The sequence below is a fragment of the Haemaphysalis longicornis genome, unplaced genomic scaffold, assembly GCF_048455015.1.
Source record: "Haemaphysalis longicornis isolate Haplotype H1 unplaced genomic scaffold, Haemaphysalis longicornis Haplotype H1 scaffold_2, whole genome shotgun sequence".
Lineage (NCBI taxonomy): Eukaryota > Metazoa > Arthropoda > Arachnida > Ixodida > Ixodidae > Haemaphysalis > Haemaphysalis longicornis.
This window is the reverse complement of record NW_027526295.1, coordinates 35523778-35542006: the sequence shown is the minus strand read 5'-3', so window position 1 is coordinate 35542006 and position 18229 is coordinate 35523778. Positions and strand designations below refer to the sequence as shown.

Sequence of the window (18229 nt, the reverse complement as noted above, 5' to 3'; positions counted from 1 at the left end):
TTATACGAAGGGTTGCAAAGTTTCTTAAAAAGCACTGCCTGTTTGGCGTTGAGGGTAACCTTTGCTCTTCCGATCTCTCTTGCAAACTGCTCAGCTTGCCGTGAAGACAGTCCCATCCTCCTCCGAGAACCCCGAGTGCTTGAAAGACAACAAGGATTGCTACATGGTGAGTTCCTTCCACCCCTGACAGCCTTATACCAGTGGACTTGTGACGGACTTCGACGTGGAGTACCGAGGGAGACAAGGGCTGTCGAAAATAAGAAGCGGCTACGTTAGTTCCCAATGTAGAGTTCCACTGCAGTCACTGGCTTGAGGCGATCAAAAGAAAAACATTACCATGCCTTCCTAAAGGAAGTTGAGAAAAGCGTGAAAGCTTAAAGCTTGCTTACATCAAAACTGCGTGAGTGGTGCGTCGAATCTTCACCGACCCTTCCCTGAAACTGCGTCCAATCGATCGTTAAGCCTTAAAATACCCAAATTGCAAACAAACAACCAACCCACGTGACGATTTTTCACGGACTAACTAAAAGGACATACGAACGATCTAAATGGATAGCAATACGTGGTTATTGACATATACGTACTCCTTCTTCTTACGATCGATGCGCGTATTGTCTTATCTAGAACGGTTCCTTTTTTGCGATTTCCAAATAACCGTTTTGACAGAGTGGAATCCAGGTTTTAGGCACGCGCCGTGTGTCCACATATCTAATAAGAGCTTTTCGGCCGACTAGCCGGTCTATGGTGAAATTCATTAGTTTTTAGACAGAACGCCATCGGTATCCCTAATAAAGCTATCGCTACAAAATATCAAATTTTCTGTAGCTTCCAAGACAGCTCGATGGGTCATCGCACTTAAAACTTCGCGATGGTTTCTCCGCTCATTGCAGTTGTGCAGTCCTGTGTCCTCGCGTGAGTGATTTTCCTGTGTGTGTCCAAGGTCGCTGATAAGGAATTAGCGTCCGGACGAGCAGTAGGTAATCACTGGTTGCTTCCTTTGCTTTGCAGTGCTGGGAAGTGTGCGGTCTCTTCCACAAGAACTTCACCGTCTGGGGACCCATGTGTGGCGTGGACAGCATTTGCGTGAGTAACGTCGGCGCCCCGCATGGTCAATCGATTTGATGCGACTACATACTTAGCCTTGAGATGTTCTCTTGCATGAAATTATTGGCTCAATATTCCCTGTGATGCAAGTTCTATTTGCTTTCAGTTGCTTCTAAAGTTAAGATTTCACGTGGCTGCCCCGATCTCTGTGAGCCGTCATAAGTACGCAACTATCAAGCAACACAGGAACATTTATCGGCATTAACTCAAGGTGCGCTACTAGACGCCTACAAGAGCAGTATACCTAGCCCGTCCTTTTTCAATTCAGCTTATCTTAAATGTACGCGCGCACAGTTGACATAGCCGGTCATGGGTCGCTGTTGCGTTCGGGTATAGTTGGAAGGGTGGCGAATATGATGTATTGGCGTTTCTGCATAAGAATCGCTGCCGTAACGCCCATTGAAGCTGCCAGGGCCTTGGAGCTACCGCGGGCTGAAAGTGGGGGTGTGGATTATATGCAGGGGTGGGTTATACGTGTAAAAATACAGTAACTAAAAACTGCTGAAAAATTAAGGGCACCGAAAAGCTGAGGAGCCACTGGGGCGCCGACCCGTTTTGTCCCTGTGGGGTACTCTGCGTTGTTGACCTGCGAGGTAACTGCGTACACTGGCTCGTTGCTCTCGACTACATTATGAAACTTTCCATCCTGTTTATTTGGAGACAGCCATTCTTGGCCACGCCCGCTGAGTCCGTAATCAGCATGGGAGCAAGGGATGGATCATACAGCACGGGATACGACCAACTGGAAGTCGGTGGGAGAACCCTTATCTCCCAACCCTTATCATACATACATACATCCATCCATACGTACGTAAATACGTGCGTACTTACATACATACATACATACATACATACATACATACATACATACATGCATGCATACATACATACATACATACATACATACATACATACATACATACATACATACATACATACATACATACATACATACATACATACATACATACATACATACATACATACATACATACATACATACATACATACATACATACATACATACATACATACATACATGTACCAACACTTGGAATACATTCGCAACGAGTGCGATGCGGCCATTGATCATTTTTTACGAAATGACGCTCCACTCCAAGCCGATCGCAGGGTATAGTGAGTGTGGCGGCAAGCCCGGCACTTACTGCTTCGAACAAGGCCGCTATTCTTTTGATGAATCTCTAAAAAAACTAGGTGTTCGGCCTTGGTGGGCAAATGGTGAAGTCTTGAGTTCAGACACTAGCGGCCGGGACCTGAGCCCCAGCTGTAATGAAGCTGTAATGAAGCTGTAATGAAGCTGTAATGAAGTCCATGTTCTCTTGGATTAGTGCGACGCATTGTCTACGCATATTTATTTATTTATTATACCCTCAGGGCCAAAGGCATTACAGAGGGGAGTGGGGTTAGAATACAAGTAAACAAACAAGGCAAGAATGAATTATAATATAAGCTCATTGCACAATATTAGCTAGATCACAGAGAGAAAAAAAACAAACTCACAAACATAACAAGAAAACAGACGTTACAGAGCTCCTATTTCTACAATTTGAGCTAGAAAATTTCGGAACTGTTCGTTATCATTAATAGATACAGCACTAGAAGGAAGGCGATTCCATTCCCTACTAGTCCTGGGCAAGAAAGACAGAAATGCTTGGTGTTGCAAATTTCAATTCCAACTTTGTGGCTGTGTTCGATACGATCAGATCGATAATGGGCTGTAGCAATAAACTGGTCATGCAGAACATGGTGATGATACAGTTTCTGAAAAAGAGCTAGTCGGGAAATTTGACGGCGTGCTGACAGAGATGGGAGGGCGACGTTAGATTTCATGGCAGTAAAACTGGCTGTTCGATTATACTTTGACAGAATAAACCCAACTGAGTTATTTTGAACAAGATCTAAGGAATTTTTAAGTTTATCCTGACTTGGGTCCTATACCGAGCATGCGTATTCCAGTTTGGAACGTATTAGTGTTTTGTAGAGCATTAGTTTAAGCTGCGGTGGCGCCTTATAAAAACTACGACGTAAGGAACCGAGCATGCGGTTTGTGTTGCTAATTACATATTCGGTGGGAAGGTTCCAGGTTAAGTTAGTAGTAATGTGGATGCCAAGGTATTTATAACATGTTAAGATAAAAGGGTGGTGGGACAGTCTTGGTGCGGGAAATACGCATTACTTTACATTTCTTAATGTTCAATCTATTGACCAGTCTTTGGACCAGTTAGCAACTTCATTAAAGTCAGACTGTAATGTGGTGGTGTCACTAATTGTTTCACAAAAAATAACACAATCGTCTGCAAATAGAAGAACATTCAAGTTTAAAAGAGTAGTCAATTCGTTGATATAACTAAGGAACAATAGCTGCCCAAGAACCGATCCCTGTGGAACGCCTGATGCAGCGTGACTAAAGCCAGAACAACACTGATTAGCAACAACAAACTGAGAACGATTAGTAAAAAATTCTATCCATTTTAACAAGGTATCGCCCAAATGCAAGCCTTTTAGTTTATGAAGCAGCAGTCTATGTGAAACCCTGTCAAACGCTTTTGAAAAATCTAAGAAGATGCAATCGGCATGAGATTATCGATCCAAGATTTGATGCAATTTGTGAGTAAACATATTAGTTGGATTTCACACGAGTATGACTTACGGAACCCATATTGAGCTGCGGAACAAAATGAGTTAGTCTCAAGAAAGTTAACTAAGTTACTGTAGATGTTTTCTAATATTTTGCAACCGTTACTGGTGAGAGAAATAGCGATAATTTAAAGGAGAGTTTTTGCTGCCTGATGTAAACAGTGGAATCACCTTCCCTATTTACCATTGTTTAGGAAGCGTACACGTGTCCAAAGACTGTTGGAATATTTTTGTTAATTTAATACCATCAAAGCCGGGAGATGAGGAGTTAGTTATTCAACCCGTCGATAAGATTACGACACCAGATACATATATTCGTACTGGAGGTGTAGATTCATAATTCCATGCTTGTGTTGGGGGGATTTGCTTTGAAGAATCAGAGGGAACATTGCTGGTAAATGTTTCATTGAGAAGTGTTGCACAGAGATTGCTGGTGATGCGTTTGTCGGATGAATCATGCAAGGCAATAGTATCATGAGGGAGAGGGTTAATAGTCCGCCAATTTTTTTTTTTACATTTTAAGCAAGCATCGATGGAAGGACGTTAGATAGAAAATGTTCTTTCGCCGTTTTGATAGCTGCAATATATGCTTCAGTTGCAGTCTTGTACGCATTCCAATGCAAGCTGGAAGGTGAATGTTCAGCTGCGCAATAGAGATGCTTCTTCTTGTTCGATAACCGTTTAATATGAATGTTACAAGGGTTGTTGGTACCCTTTACGTCGGTTTAGGTGCGGAGGCAGCCTTACAACACACTTGACTAATGTTCTGCCTCGCGCCTTAGGTGCCGAGCTCAGTCCCTACACGGGAACGGAACGTCGTTACAACCATATCTTTCCGAGGCTGTCCCGACAAGAAAGAAAAAAATGCGCGCCAATCCACCCTGTGAACGTAGTTCGAGAGCAAAACTCCAAACGACACTCACAACGATTACCCATGCGACGTCACTTGGATTCACACACGTGGCTCTACAAAAAGTGAGACGAGAGACAACAGCCCTGAACCACACCCTTTATTACTTCAAAGATAATCATTGCTAAGGTTAAAAAGCATGATTTATGAACGGTGTTTGATTGAGTTCTTTTGAAGAAGCTCCGTCTCTGGTACCGCCTACGGAGGCGAAGAGACCGGCGGCAGAGACAGAGGACAAGATGCCATGCTTTGGTGTGAGCTTCCTTTACTTTTTATAACCCCTAGAGCATCGGCTGCTACACGTCACGTGGAGGAAGCGTACAGCGGCGTGAGAGGTCGCGTGGCGCTATCACGTGGCATTCTGTGAGAACGCAGGGGGTAGACATGCAGATGGGCTCGGTGAGTGCACCGTCTGTCTCCCCCGTCTCCGCGTGGGCCCGTAGCTCAATAGGTAACACAACGGGCTCTCACTCCAGTTCTCTATACAGTCCAGGTTCGATTCCTGACACTGCCATTAACTTCTTTTATTTGTTTGCATGAGTTTTCTATTGACGGGCGCGGCAGAACCCTTGGAAAATAGGTCTTTCCACCCTAACCAAGCCTTAAGTCCTTAACTAAGCCCCGATTTATGTGGCCAATTTGTGTAGCGCCTGCTTGTAAGGAGGACCGTACATGCTGTGTAACGAAATGTAAACATGTTCTCTTACAGTTTCCTGGCTGCAAAGTGGCGTGCAAATTCTGGCAGGCAGTCTCACCGGGTACGTGGCGATAATTGCTGGGCGTCGAAAACAACTGGGCGCGTTACCGCATTTTCTGCCGCACTAACGCCTCACTAGAAGCCGATCGTCATCGTTCAACGATCTTTTCTTCCAGCTGCTCGGACAGAGAGCGCCGACAAAAGCTTGTTCCCCGAGGTCCCGCGGCTGGAGGGTCAAGGCGAGTACGTGCGCGTGTCTTGGTCGAGGCCCCTCGGTCCAGCCGACTCGGAGGGTCGGCCACAGGAGGCGCTGGTGTACGCGGTTCTCCTTCGGGGACTCGTCCGCCGGGAACACTGGGAAGGCGCTGGACAGGTGCTTCCGGCGTTGTCCTTTTCTTTCTACGCTGCCTTTCTTTGTTTGTTACCCCCATTAGCCTAAGCGCGCTAACAAAGGGTATGTGTAGCGCATGCCTTCATGTTGACTCAGTCATGCTAGCATCATTCTGCGGCCACTGAGGATTTCGGAGGACGAAGAAGTACCTTAGTGCACCGTTCAATTGTATAAATAGAAAGCTCCCTCCTTCTACTGCATCGGTAATCCTTACGGCTGGCCGCATTGCACGGGGAGAGTGGCGTACGGCGCGAGACGTGAAGCCTTAGCGTCCACAAACAATTATATATGCTCTACTTTTGAAAAAATCAAATGGTGGAAAGCGGGCTGAAACGGGTGAGCCGGCTGGGAAGTTTCCTTCAATTTCTGTATATCCGTTCAACATGACGGTAATTTCTGATAGACAGTATAAAAACAGGATAACTCGTGCTTCAGCACACGTCAAGGAGGACATCTCTGATCGGCTATTGGTCAGGCGCAAAGAAGTCCCATTGTGGACTTGCACTAAGGTCGGATAACGGAACTGGTGCTTTCGGGCATAAGGGGTTGTGGTTCGGTGGAAGGAGTGTCGACATTCCTTTATCTGTATCTAAGAACTGTTAGGAACACAACCGATGACGCGCGGTTGCGGGGAAAACGTGACCTGCAGACGCAGCACCACAACGCGAGCCTGAGCCGGAGCCAAGTGAAGCAGTCTTCGGAGCTGGTAATCGTCGCTGTGGGACCACATGGGCAGTGTGCCCGTACGAGGCTCCCTCTGGGACCAGAGCCGGACCTCAGCGAACCAGCGGACGAGTGTTTCAAGTCCGAACTAGACTCCATGCTGGCGGATGAAGCCAGTGCGCTGCCGTCGTGCGCTCCACCGATGCTGCACGCGATGCGCCTCAGCAGCGGAGGAGCCAAGGTGGAAGCCGACATCTCTTGGAACTGCGCAGAGGCGCCGCGTGTCAAGTACGAGGTGCGTGAACTCTGATCATCCTCCAAAGTCCTTACAGTAACAAAAAGCCGCTTTCACGGGATGCACTCTTGGCTCACTTGGTGGAGCAGTAAGATGCGCGCACAGCCTGCCTTTTCGTGAAGAGAGCGCAGATGACGTGAATCTCACCTCAGTAATGAACAGACGACGAGGTCACTTACGATGATTCGGGCAGGCGTCAAGGAGAAGAAACCAAACCGCTTACGTTATGAGATTTTGAACATTTGTGGGTATTCCGGAGAGCGCCGCTTCCAGCCATGATGATGTTAGTCTGCAGTTCAAGCACGGCGTGTACCCTCTTGTTCCACAGTGCATACCCGCAGTGAGCGGAGCACCTGACGAGCTCAGTGCAATTTGTGCAGGTTACGTGGAGGATGCAGGACACCGGGGTGGACGTGACGGGCCGTCTGTATACGTCGCGGCAGTCAGCCATGCTGCCTCTCTGGCCGGAAACCTCGTACACGGTCTACGTGAGGGCGCTCTCTTCTTCGGGGAACACGCACGCCGAGACGCAGCCCCTATTCGTGAACACGGCCGGCCTGGTGCCGCCTGCCGCACCGCCAACCTTTCGGGAAAGCAACATGCGTGAGCCGAGTTATTTGCAATTCCTGTTCACCCTGAAGAGCTGGACAAGAGGTTCGAGATAAGGAAGAAGCCCTTTCCCCTCTCTCTTCCTCTCTATGTCTGTATCTCTATATCTCTTTCTCTCTCTGTGTCTCTATCTCGCTCTCTCTAAAACAAAGATACTTGAAGGTAAGACTACCCTGGAGAGAAAGAGGTACAGATAGAAAGTTGGTTTGTGCAATGGCGGAAGGGGTGCGGGTATAAACAGTAAAGAAAGTGATCGTGTACGGTTAATGTAATTTGCTGATTTCAACTTTCCGTTCCTGTACTATGGCCGGTCAGGCTTCCTTACAGCAAGAGTTCGTGCTCACACATTGCTGAATATTTACCCTCGACACCCATGAGAAAGCACTGACGCCGTGGAAATTCAAATTGTTGAACCCATAATGTACGCCTAAGCTATACTCGACTCTTTCGTAGTCTGCTTTTTCTCGCACAGCGCTATAAACGCTTAGAAAAATCATTTGTCGGTGGGCTGTACGTGAGGAAATCCGTCTTCCGCTGCCATCAGTGACGGTGTAGTTAGAGTAGCCAAGTTAGGCAAATTCGCTTTATTAGGCGCATACACAGGGGAACGGAATCTGCCCATGCGAGTGGTAGTTCGCACTTTCTTGGGGGGGGGGGGGGGGGCGCATTCCGCAATACCCAGTTTACAACCGAGAACAGTTCTTACAATACTCGTTATTCAGAGAAAAAGGTGCGGGAATTTGAGCTCAATAGCCATAACAATACAAATGGAAAGCGAACTCGGCAGTTCGGCGCAGTTCCTTTGGACGTGCATGCAAGGGTCGCCCCAAGATAAAGGCTGAGACTACTAGAAGCGACCCAGGCAGAAAACACTTTCCTGCTGAGTATTGAGGCTGTTGTGGAAGAAACCGGCAACGGGCGCGATGCCATCCCCGTTCAAAGCCCCCCTTTAATTTTTAATTTTTACGTAGACTATCCTGTTTAGATAGGGATAACTGTGGTTGATTAGGGAGCGATTTGCACGAAGTCGCAGCAATGTCTTCCCTTGTTACGATTACGATAAAACCGGTATTTTCCATGGGCCACTACGGTGTGCTGCAGTTGCGGCCGTAAACATAGGCAGGAGCATAGAGTTTCATACTAATATATACTAGAGGGAAATCTGGCGCTGCATTCGCGGGCCGCCGTGGGCGGCGCCATTGCAGCTAGCCACGTTCCTCGCCTCCTTGGCTTGGTTAACCACATGACTTCTTTTTCGTCTTGAAGCCAAAAGGGATAACATTGTTTTTTTGCTCATCTTCCATGAAGCTTCTGAATAATCTCTGGCAAATCAATCTTTATGGAGCTTTAATTTTTTAATAACAGAACAAATTCGATTAATTTTCTGCAGTAATATTGTTGCATTTTTGCAGCCAAAGCCAACTTTTCAGCCTGTTCGTGAGCCATGCCAAGGACAAGTGGAACGTGCCTGCCCGGTACATGACGGCACGCTCGCTGAAGCGCGGCTCCCCTAGACAGTGGCGCCAGATTTCCCTCTAGTATATATTAGTATGAAACTCTATGGGCAGGAGGTCCTTCAATATGTCCAGAATAGGACAGTAGGTTGTGTGGGAAATACTAGAGCAGGGGACAGGTGTGAAAGTGTAATCAACCAGCTGTTGCTCTCGCGCTATGGTCGCGCGTTTTCCAGGGAAATGGCTAAGCAGTTGCCACAGAGAATAGCTAGAGATACAATCCAATCCAATCCAACTTGATGGGAAGTTGCGTACAACGACAATAATTGAGCTTCCCCAGTCAAGATTAGTCCAACATCGAGCACGCTGAAGCAACCATGGGCTAACCAATGGTCCACCTTGTGATGAGCATAGTCATTAGTCGCGTGGATTTTTCGTCGCGCCCACAAAAACCCGTTCCGTTCTTTACAGCGCCCAACTGCGTGCGTCTTGACATCGTGGCCGGCTGTGCAGCGGCTGTGTCCGCGCTCATGCTGACCTTTGGGATCCTCTTGGTTGTCACGGTGTTGGGACGGCGACGTCTATCAGCCCAGCGCCACAAAAGCTACACGAGCCGACTTGCCGTGGCGTCCAAAAACAGTGAGCTGCATTCTCGTTTGGTGCCGCTGGCGGTGTTATTGCGTGCAGTATGCTCTGGGGGGACGTCCGCGGGTGCTCACTTTTGGGACGCGTACTGTACACAAGTTTTCATATTAACGCGCTCTCCATCGTCCCAGAGAAAAGTGTTGGTTGCTTTATTTGACTATTTACACGGAATCGGCCTCGCAGAGACAATTTAGAACTTTACGTGTGAGATGATGTGGACTTTTAAGTCACCACGCAAAGCTTCGTGTTCACTTTTTCTTTTAATCTCTTCGTTTCCCCTCTTTCTTCTGTCCTACTTCTTTTAGGGCCTTTACTCCCTTCTCCCCATCCCCGCAGAGTAGCATGCAGGCGAAAACATGCCGGCAAACCTCTCTGCTTTCATCTAATAAAGATCTCTCTCTCTCTCTCTCTCTCTCTCTCTCTCTCTCTCTCTCTCTCTCTCTCTCTCTCTCTCTCTCTCTCTCGCACTCACTCGGCACCACGTGGATGATAGAAGCAAATGCATCAATTCAAACAACATCAAAGCAGCTTTGATGCGAAGGATAATGCGCCCTTCATTGGGTACTCACTGCACGTCTAAGGATTGTTTAAATATATGCTCGATATGAACAGAGTAACCACTTCAAATCCAGATCGAATATAGGGTGCAGCTTATATAAAACTATGGAAGAGAAATCGCCCTGGGATGGAACGCCGGCGGGAATTGCTATGACTATACGAGAAACTTTATGCTATGTGTGCGAGAGAAATTAGTGGCAGTCACACAACAGAAGCCATTGCATTCGGCGCGCGAACCGGTCGTCTTGTAGGTGGGGCAGCACGACGTTTTTCACTGCTAGCCTTTACGACGGAGGGTACACACATCCGACTGAGTTGTGGACGAGAGATTCGGGGTGTGAAAAAATTGGCCGCGTAGCTGCTCCTTTCGTTGAAAATGTCGTCAAAAGACAATAATCTTTGTAGACATTTGCCAAGGAAATGCCCCCCTTTGCTTTCCCACTCACCTCTCATGCTGTTCCTGTACCGTAGCGCTCATCCCATGGTAAACACACTAAAGGTTTGCTCAAGGCGATTTCAACTTACCGCGCTCCACCGCTACAGGTCGGGTCCCTCGATGCCAGCGCGGCAGTAAGGCGGAGGCACGCGTGGCCGTGCTCCACGTGCTTTCCAAGCAGAACGCCGAACCTAGCTGGTGGAGCCATTCGTTGCTGTTCCTGCGTGATTTTTATATGCCGCCCGGAGGTGGTGCGGTCAACAGCAGGTAGTGATTTTCTGCAGAATATGTAGAATATCATTCGCTATTGAAAAACCACGCATTCATGATTTTTGATAAAGGAACACTGTAAATATCCCTGTGTACTAATTTCCTGTCTTATATTTGCGTAATGTCTTGTTCTTGTTCAACAAAGTTGACAAGTATGAACATATAAACCGGGCTTAGACGTTTACATGTGGCTTTGAGTATATAAGACTATTGTGCAATGTGTATTTTACCTTGGCCGGGTGGCTGAATCGACTCACAGACAGACAGGCAGACAGACAGACATACAGACAGACCAAAATTTCTGGGTTTAAGTAGCCCAAGAAAGACTATCGTCTTTAAAAGGGCAAACATTTTTCCAGGCGATGAGAAGTAACCGTAAACGGTGTTTATTAATGCGAGCGTCTCTCTTCCCCGCAGGCTCTTACGAGAGGCGCAGCCGACACGGATCCCAGCACTGTGGTGGACCCAGGGCCCTGTTCAGCGGAGTGGCACAGACCTGCGGTCTTGCGACCCCCGTGGGCGAATCGCGCGAAGACTTGCTCTCCGCTAACGAGAAAGGCGGCGGCGCCAAGCACTTTGTCTTCGAGCCTCGACTGGAGTGAAGAAACCCGCACCATTTTTGATGGCGTGCAGTGCTAGAAAGAAGCGCGGTTGGGCATTGAAACTGGCGTATATTGTCAGCGTCTTTGACGCATTGCAAAAAATGCCCTCGCTTCTGATTGCTCACTCTGGAGATATCTCTGTGAGCAGAGCACTGAAATAATCATTTCGGTGAGGTATGCTGCCATCTACAGTGTGCACGTTCATTTCTATTCTATTTTATATATTCCTGGTGTTTGTCTATTTCACATATTTATTCTTCGTGTAATGTTGATTCTCTGGCAGCGCTAAGATGGACATTCACTTTTCAAGCATTGCAATAACAATGCGATACCGTATAATTACCGGAGCTTATGGTGCAGCAGGACTGCACGCCTGCAAGTATTCATCTTGCTCAAAGTTCATCAGGGTGCTCATATCGTGAAACAGCTTTCGTTTTCATGTTCCCCACAGCAGAAAGACTACCCTTTACAGAAGATGCGATTGAGGCACGTAATATTAGAATGGGAATATTCCTTGATCTATTGGTTTAACAGTTTAAATAAGCCTGTTATTCCTTCCATCCAAATGCTTAAAGAAGAAGCATACCACCTAGTGGAGAAAGTTTGTTGTGGTATCTTCTGAAGTAAAACCCTCCTGTAACACCCATTGAGATATTCCCCTATCGTTCCAGGAACTACGTACATCCAAAAATTGGTCGCGGTAAAACCAGCTTCGAGGGGAGAAAACAACACTACATCAGTGGGTTCTTTTGCGTAGGACCTATTGCTGTCCGAAGCCTGCTCTATTTGTTACTCTACGTGTATTCATGTTTTTGTGGATTTCTCTAAAGCCTTTGACCAGCTCTGCCACAACACGTTTTTTTGAGAAACTTTGAGAATAAGGCATTCATGGCAAACCACTTCTTCTGATAAAATATTTTTGCTGTCGTGAGTAAAAAGTAATTTCATATGTGCATTTCAGTCAATCACCATTGGGGTCCCACAAGGCATCATATTAGGGCCATTGTTATTTATGTTGTAGATAAAAGATATACGCATGATATTGTGTACGCTGATGAAACGACTATACATTTTACTGGTATCAATCTGCGGTGTTAAAATCCACCTTTTAAAAGAACACTACGGGACCTTAAACAATGGAGTAAAGCAATCTCCTGTCTTCTTGATACTAACAACACAAACGCGATTCTGTTTCATACGCGACAACTTGAAATTTCATTTGACGGTCGGTCATATTCGGGTAACACTCCTATTGCGTTTGTGGATGGCGAAAAACCCTTAGTGTTCATTTCCTGAAGAATATTTTATGGAGTATTCAGGCTTATTCCTTTGTAAGCAATTTGTGTAAATGCGTTTGTGTTTCCGCCAAAATGAGTTCTTTCGTTTCACTGTCTATCAAACCACTAATTTATAACGCGCTGTTTTTGCCGCATCTGACTGACTTTGTTTTGGTGTAGGGAACTACCACAAATAACTAACATAAATAAACCTTATACGCTTCAGACAAAAAAAAGAATTAGGTACATAACAAACGTTGATTACTCTGCGCCCACAGATGAACTGTTTACTCGTTTAAAACATTGCCAGTCTCTACAAGTTTTCTGTGTTTCTTGGCCCTTCGTTACATACGATCTGTCTATAATAAGGATGAAAGTTCATTGTCCATTTTATCTGAAAAGAACTTTCTTTTTACATTATTTGGAATCGAGTATATTACTGGTGTACTCTTTTCTGCAGAAAAAAATTATTTCGTCAAATTCCTCGCTACACTGTCCCGCAAGTACCTAACTAGTCGAGAAGAAGCATAGAGCATATAACGCAGTAGCATACATGCAATTAGGTGAGCTATGTTGTAGGTCGTGTGAACATAAGCGCTTTCTTACATAAGCGCTTCGTGTGGAATCACTTTCTTCATGCTGCTTTCGATTAATGTATTTTTCCCAGACCTAAAACATGTGTCCTTGGTTTATTTACTGTTTCGTCCCGCATCGCAGCTCAAAATCTCTATAATTTTCTACCAGCGCAATCGGAATAATTGTTATATTCTTGTACGATTTTTTTCCTGTAGGTTTTTTGCAGGTCTTGAATTATTTATGCGATGTACGAAAGTTTATGTTCGTGGTCTTATGTGTGCCGTGTAACAGCGAGGCTCGGGTCTTCCTAAATGACACCAAGTCGTTTTTTTTTTTCGTTTCAACCCTTCTCTGTGTAATGAAAAGAAATCAAATGAATTGAAATAAACTGAAAATGCATTCCAAGAAATTGTCGCTGTCGATATTATCCACGTTTCCCCACTCAGAATCGATTCTTACTATAACGATGGAGCCCTCTCTTACTCTGCACTATAGTACATAGGCCTGAAAAAAAAAAAAAAGAACTGGCCGGTTGTATCAAGGTATATATTTTGTAGGTGCCAATAAACAATTCAATAATAAAGAAGTACCCTATATCAACATCGTGGGCCCAAAGTATGTTGTAACGTTTTTGTGTGAATGGACATTTTGAGCAACCAATTAAGCCTCCTTATCCGTAAGGCGACTGTGTTGCCGTCCGAAACATGACGTTTTTTTTTTTTTTTTTCTGAATCAGAGTTTCTAAAAATTGTAGCTGCGAAAACGTCGAACGACTTTTTGGCTGTCTACGTTCACGCCTTCAGTGGGCCCCTACAACCGGGTTGTTCCAGAAAAGGGTTGGTCACGTGTTCTAGGGGTAGTGTCTTGACACAACCTATTAGGTGAAAGCATCGCTGGCTTATGGATCACAAAAAATAGCGCGGTTGTGTGCCGGCATGACGTCCCGGGTGACTTCGACGAATCATGCGGCCCTGAAGCTTGGTTACAAATATTTCTGAACGGCACTTCACAGTGGAGCTATAAATTCGCGTAAGGCAAGAAGTCGGGCTAGTTTGTTATTACTTGCATACATATCACAAGCGAAAAAAGGACGAATACGAACAAAGGAGCACACCGGATGCACGCTGAGTTCAACAGAAACTTTTTTTTTTGCCAGAGTGAAATATCAAATGATAGCACAAAAATTACTTCCCGCTCCAGATGCGCACAATCCGACACTCTCCAAGCTATGTATTCATGCAAGCTCCGTTGTAAGAAGCATAACTTCTTTTCTGTGAGTAATCGAAGGCACGCTCACACATTCGCCTATTTCCGTGTACATATTGTAGCCCTCGTTATTCTCCCGACTGGTTCGGCCGCGTCCACATCGTAACAAGCGTCACATACTCGGTCACACCCACACCGCTAACAATGGTCGGGCAGGTGACTCCCCGCCGCAAACAACGACACCGCTGCTCGGTGTACCCTCGGTATGTCATTGATACACCGTCCCATCTGTCCTACATTGCAGTCGCCACAGGACAGTGGGATGCGGTAGATAACACCTTCTTTGTAGGCGACAAACCTGGCGGCAACTTTGTGGATGCCTTCTTGGACTTGTTTCGCGTCTACTGTGGACACGATGAACGTGCGAAGGACGAAGGCGAGGGATAAATGAGCGAGGCGGCAAGCATGCAGCGACAAAACTTAGTCCAAAAGTCCGAAAGTGAAAATTCCAAGGATAAATTTCTTTCTTGCTTATTTACGGAGCTATCTTGGTTATTGTGTGTCTGTCTGTTCAAGAAGGAGTCTTGTTTATGGGGGCATTTTGTTTTATGAACCGCGTTGTTATGGGGTCGAGTTAGAACCGCGACATGCGTCTGCTGCTTTATCAAAGTTAGGAGAGAATTTTCAAGAAATTAGTGTATACAGTCATTGTTTATCGTTCCATATTCGTCCTAGGTGTCTTAGGAGATCTGTAACGTGCGCCTAAATTGCGAACACACGGGCGTTTTCGCTGCTTGCCTCCATCAGAAAAGTGGACGCAGCGGCCCGGTGAGCTAGACGCGATATTTCGTTCCGATATAGGTACTAGGCCGTCACTTCCGGTGTGACGCAAAACTTTAATTAACCGTATTTCTTTGCAGCGCCCCACACCTAAACCGACCTAACTGATACCAATTAAACCACCCTTACTGACGAAAAGAATGCACACATTCGAGTCAAGTGAACATTTAACCGTAAAAAATAACGGTTCTTAAAAACGTTTCTGCTGATGCAGCTCGGGACCAGGCGGACCGCTCCAACCCCCTGGAGAGAGAATGCTCTTTATTAGAAGAGAAAGCCGAAATGTTCGCCGGAATTTCTACACCGACATACTACTCAGCGGAGAAACGGGGAGGGGGAAAGAAAAGGCCCCATAGATTACAGGGCAGAAGAAAGAGGAAGAAAGAGAAGAAATAAAACAAGACAGACAAATAACAAAAAATGACGCTCAGCTTGTGAGTAGGGGATTAGAAAATCTGTCTAGTTCTACCTATTTGGCTACCGAGGCCTATACTGTAAAGGCTCTTTTAGCCGCTGCTCAAAACAACTCAAGAAGTGTTCGAAGCGAAAAGACAGGTGGCGCTGGGTGCCTACAGGAAGGGGTGGGCTTGGGCCACAAGGGAACGTAATCTCGCGGGACAGACCCCATAACGCAGGCGATTCGTATCACCGTTGACGAGCGCGACCGACTCTTTTTTATGTTCGTACGACGCATTTTCTTGGGACTTGCATTGAGAGAGAAGTTCGTCAAGGTATTCCTTCTTCCACAGCTACCAAATTCCGTTTAATTTTCCTCCCGTCTTCTGCGCTTTTCGTGTAACCATGTTGACACTGATTGGCCTCTGGAGAGGTCAATGACATGCGGACAGTGTGGTAACTACGTCAGTCGTTTTCAAACAAGAAAGCATGCTGGTGATTCCCGGCCAGGTTCTGAAACCTTATTGCATACAAACCTGAGCAGCCGACAAATAATAACCGCGCCTACCGCCGCCACGATGGTCGCCATTTCAGCCAAGTTCCTGAGTCACCGCCCCAAGATAATCTTCGCCCCAAGCTAGATTAACTATACAAACTGTTTCTTTTTTATTCCGCTAGTTGAATTATCTATTAACCAAATGCTCTATTAACCAAAAGCCATCTATTAAATAAATGCTCATACCCGTGACGTATTTTTCCCTTTTCTCTATACACACCTGGGATGTGGTAAAAAATTAAGAACCTCACACTAGCGCGTAAGACTTGAAGGTAGCGAAGCTGTACTCAACCTGCACGATGATCACGAAGGTTTAATTATACAATTGCATCCGATTTCCTTCTCCTTCGCTGCCTGAGCTTCGTGAGCTTCTTTAATTTTTTTCGGAAGTGATAATTATTGGACGTCACCTTTGGGGGGGGGGGGTGTAAGCTATGACGTGCTTTCTCGTTCCAAGACAGTGTTGGCACGATCACGGCGAACGCTGGAGCCTTTCTCGTTCTAAGCAACTGTTGCCACGACTACAGCAAACGCTGGAGTTTTTTTCGCCATTCTTGGCGGATCTCCCTAAGAGAGTATGATGGCTCGAAAAACATGCGCCAGGTAAGCTGGGCCGTCGCCTTGAGGCACGCACACCAAAGCGCTCGGCATTTTTTTGGTTTTTAAACTGCCGGGCGGTCACTGCAATCTTGGCCAATCTCCCTAAGAGGGTATGCTTGGCTTGACAAACGCGCGCAGGGAACGCTGGGCGGTCACCGCGCGGCACGTACACACGAGTGCTAGGCATTTTCTTTGTTTTGTTACCTACCGGGCGGTCGCCGCGAGGTCCGCGCTCACGTGTGCGCGCTGGGCAATTTCTTGGTATTTTTAACTGCGGACACGAAAAATTACGATTTCCTGAGCAGCTCCGCTGTTAAAAACACAAAATCATAGCATGCCACCACCTTCGTATACACTCTCCCAATCTCCCAAAAGTGGTAAAATACTAAATGGCCATCACCAAAGTGTCGCCATACCAACCGCGTCGAATGGTATGTTACAACTGCATGCCATAACATCGGGCATATGTCTCGACATTGTCCTTCTCCAACCGTTTGTCGCAACTGTGGGAAAATGCATCCCGACACAGCAGACTGTGGACCCACAATTGCGTCGTTCGCGATGAGTTGGGCCACATTGCACTGAACCCTTCCTGCCCTGGAAGAGTTCCCACGCCACCCAACAAGCCCCCTGCCAAGGACCGCACCAATGCCATCTCTTGGGCGGATCTTGTGCAGCAAAAAGATATTTAATTTCCTCGTGTTCCTACTACGCAAACCATTACAAACGAGCCCAAAAGTAATTCGCAATCGAAAAACTCTGACAACAATATGGCACATATTCTTGCTCAACTGAATGCCCTTCGTGCGGAAAATCAGCAACTCAAGGCCGAAATCATGGAACTTAAACGAGCCCAACAACCCAGACTCCCACCCTCCTCTCAACCGCCTCCCTCCTAACCGCCCTCCTCCCAGCCATCCACATCGACGACCCCTTGATCCACAAGGCGCACTCGAAGCCCTAGTACTAAACGCATTCCTACGTCCAAATCCAAATTGGACCCCCAACTTACTCAAGTACTGCAAACTATGTGTACTGACATACATCAAGAACGACTCGCTGGACAGGAAGATTGCAAAAACACGCATTCCTATATCGACACGCAGGTGAATCAACTGCGAACACTTCTGCAACAAGTCATTACTCGCCCTCCACCCATTTACCCAACCAAAGAGCCCCCGAGAAAGATCCCACCCCCACGTCCGCAGATTGTTTCATGACTGCCCCAGTAACGGCACTACAGTGCAACTGCCGCAGCTTTCAGCACCAGCGCACTATTTTACTGATGAAGGTTAAACTGTCCCAACCTCCCCTTATTCTCCTGCAAGAAACATACGGATTTCCGAGTATCCCCGGTTACGTTGCACATACGAACCCATCTATCACGCAAGAAACGCGCGGTAGGACCAAAGTAAAATCAACTCTCACTCCAGGATATGCCGCCGTTCTTGTACTGTCCCGCTTCGCTACCTCTCCCGTCATCCTC

At 46.5% G+C, this 18229-nt stretch overlaps 1 protein-coding gene across 1 annotated transcript; it reads left to right on the top strand.

The window, feature by feature from the left end:
- The first annotated feature begins 966 nt into the window (after positions 1–966).
- On the top strand, positions 967–11292 carry LOC144167906 (uncharacterized). The gene is made up of 7 exons (XM_077697039.1): positions 967–1083; positions 5382–5430; positions 5546–5742; positions 6410–6718; positions 7099–7321; positions 9253–9420; positions 11108–11292. The coding sequence occupies exons 1-7, from the start codon at positions 1060–1062 to the stop codon at positions 11290–11292; spliced, it is 1155 nt and encodes a 384-aa protein (XP_077553165.1). The 5' UTR covers positions 967–1059.
- Positions 11293–18229: the final 6937 nt, after the last annotated feature.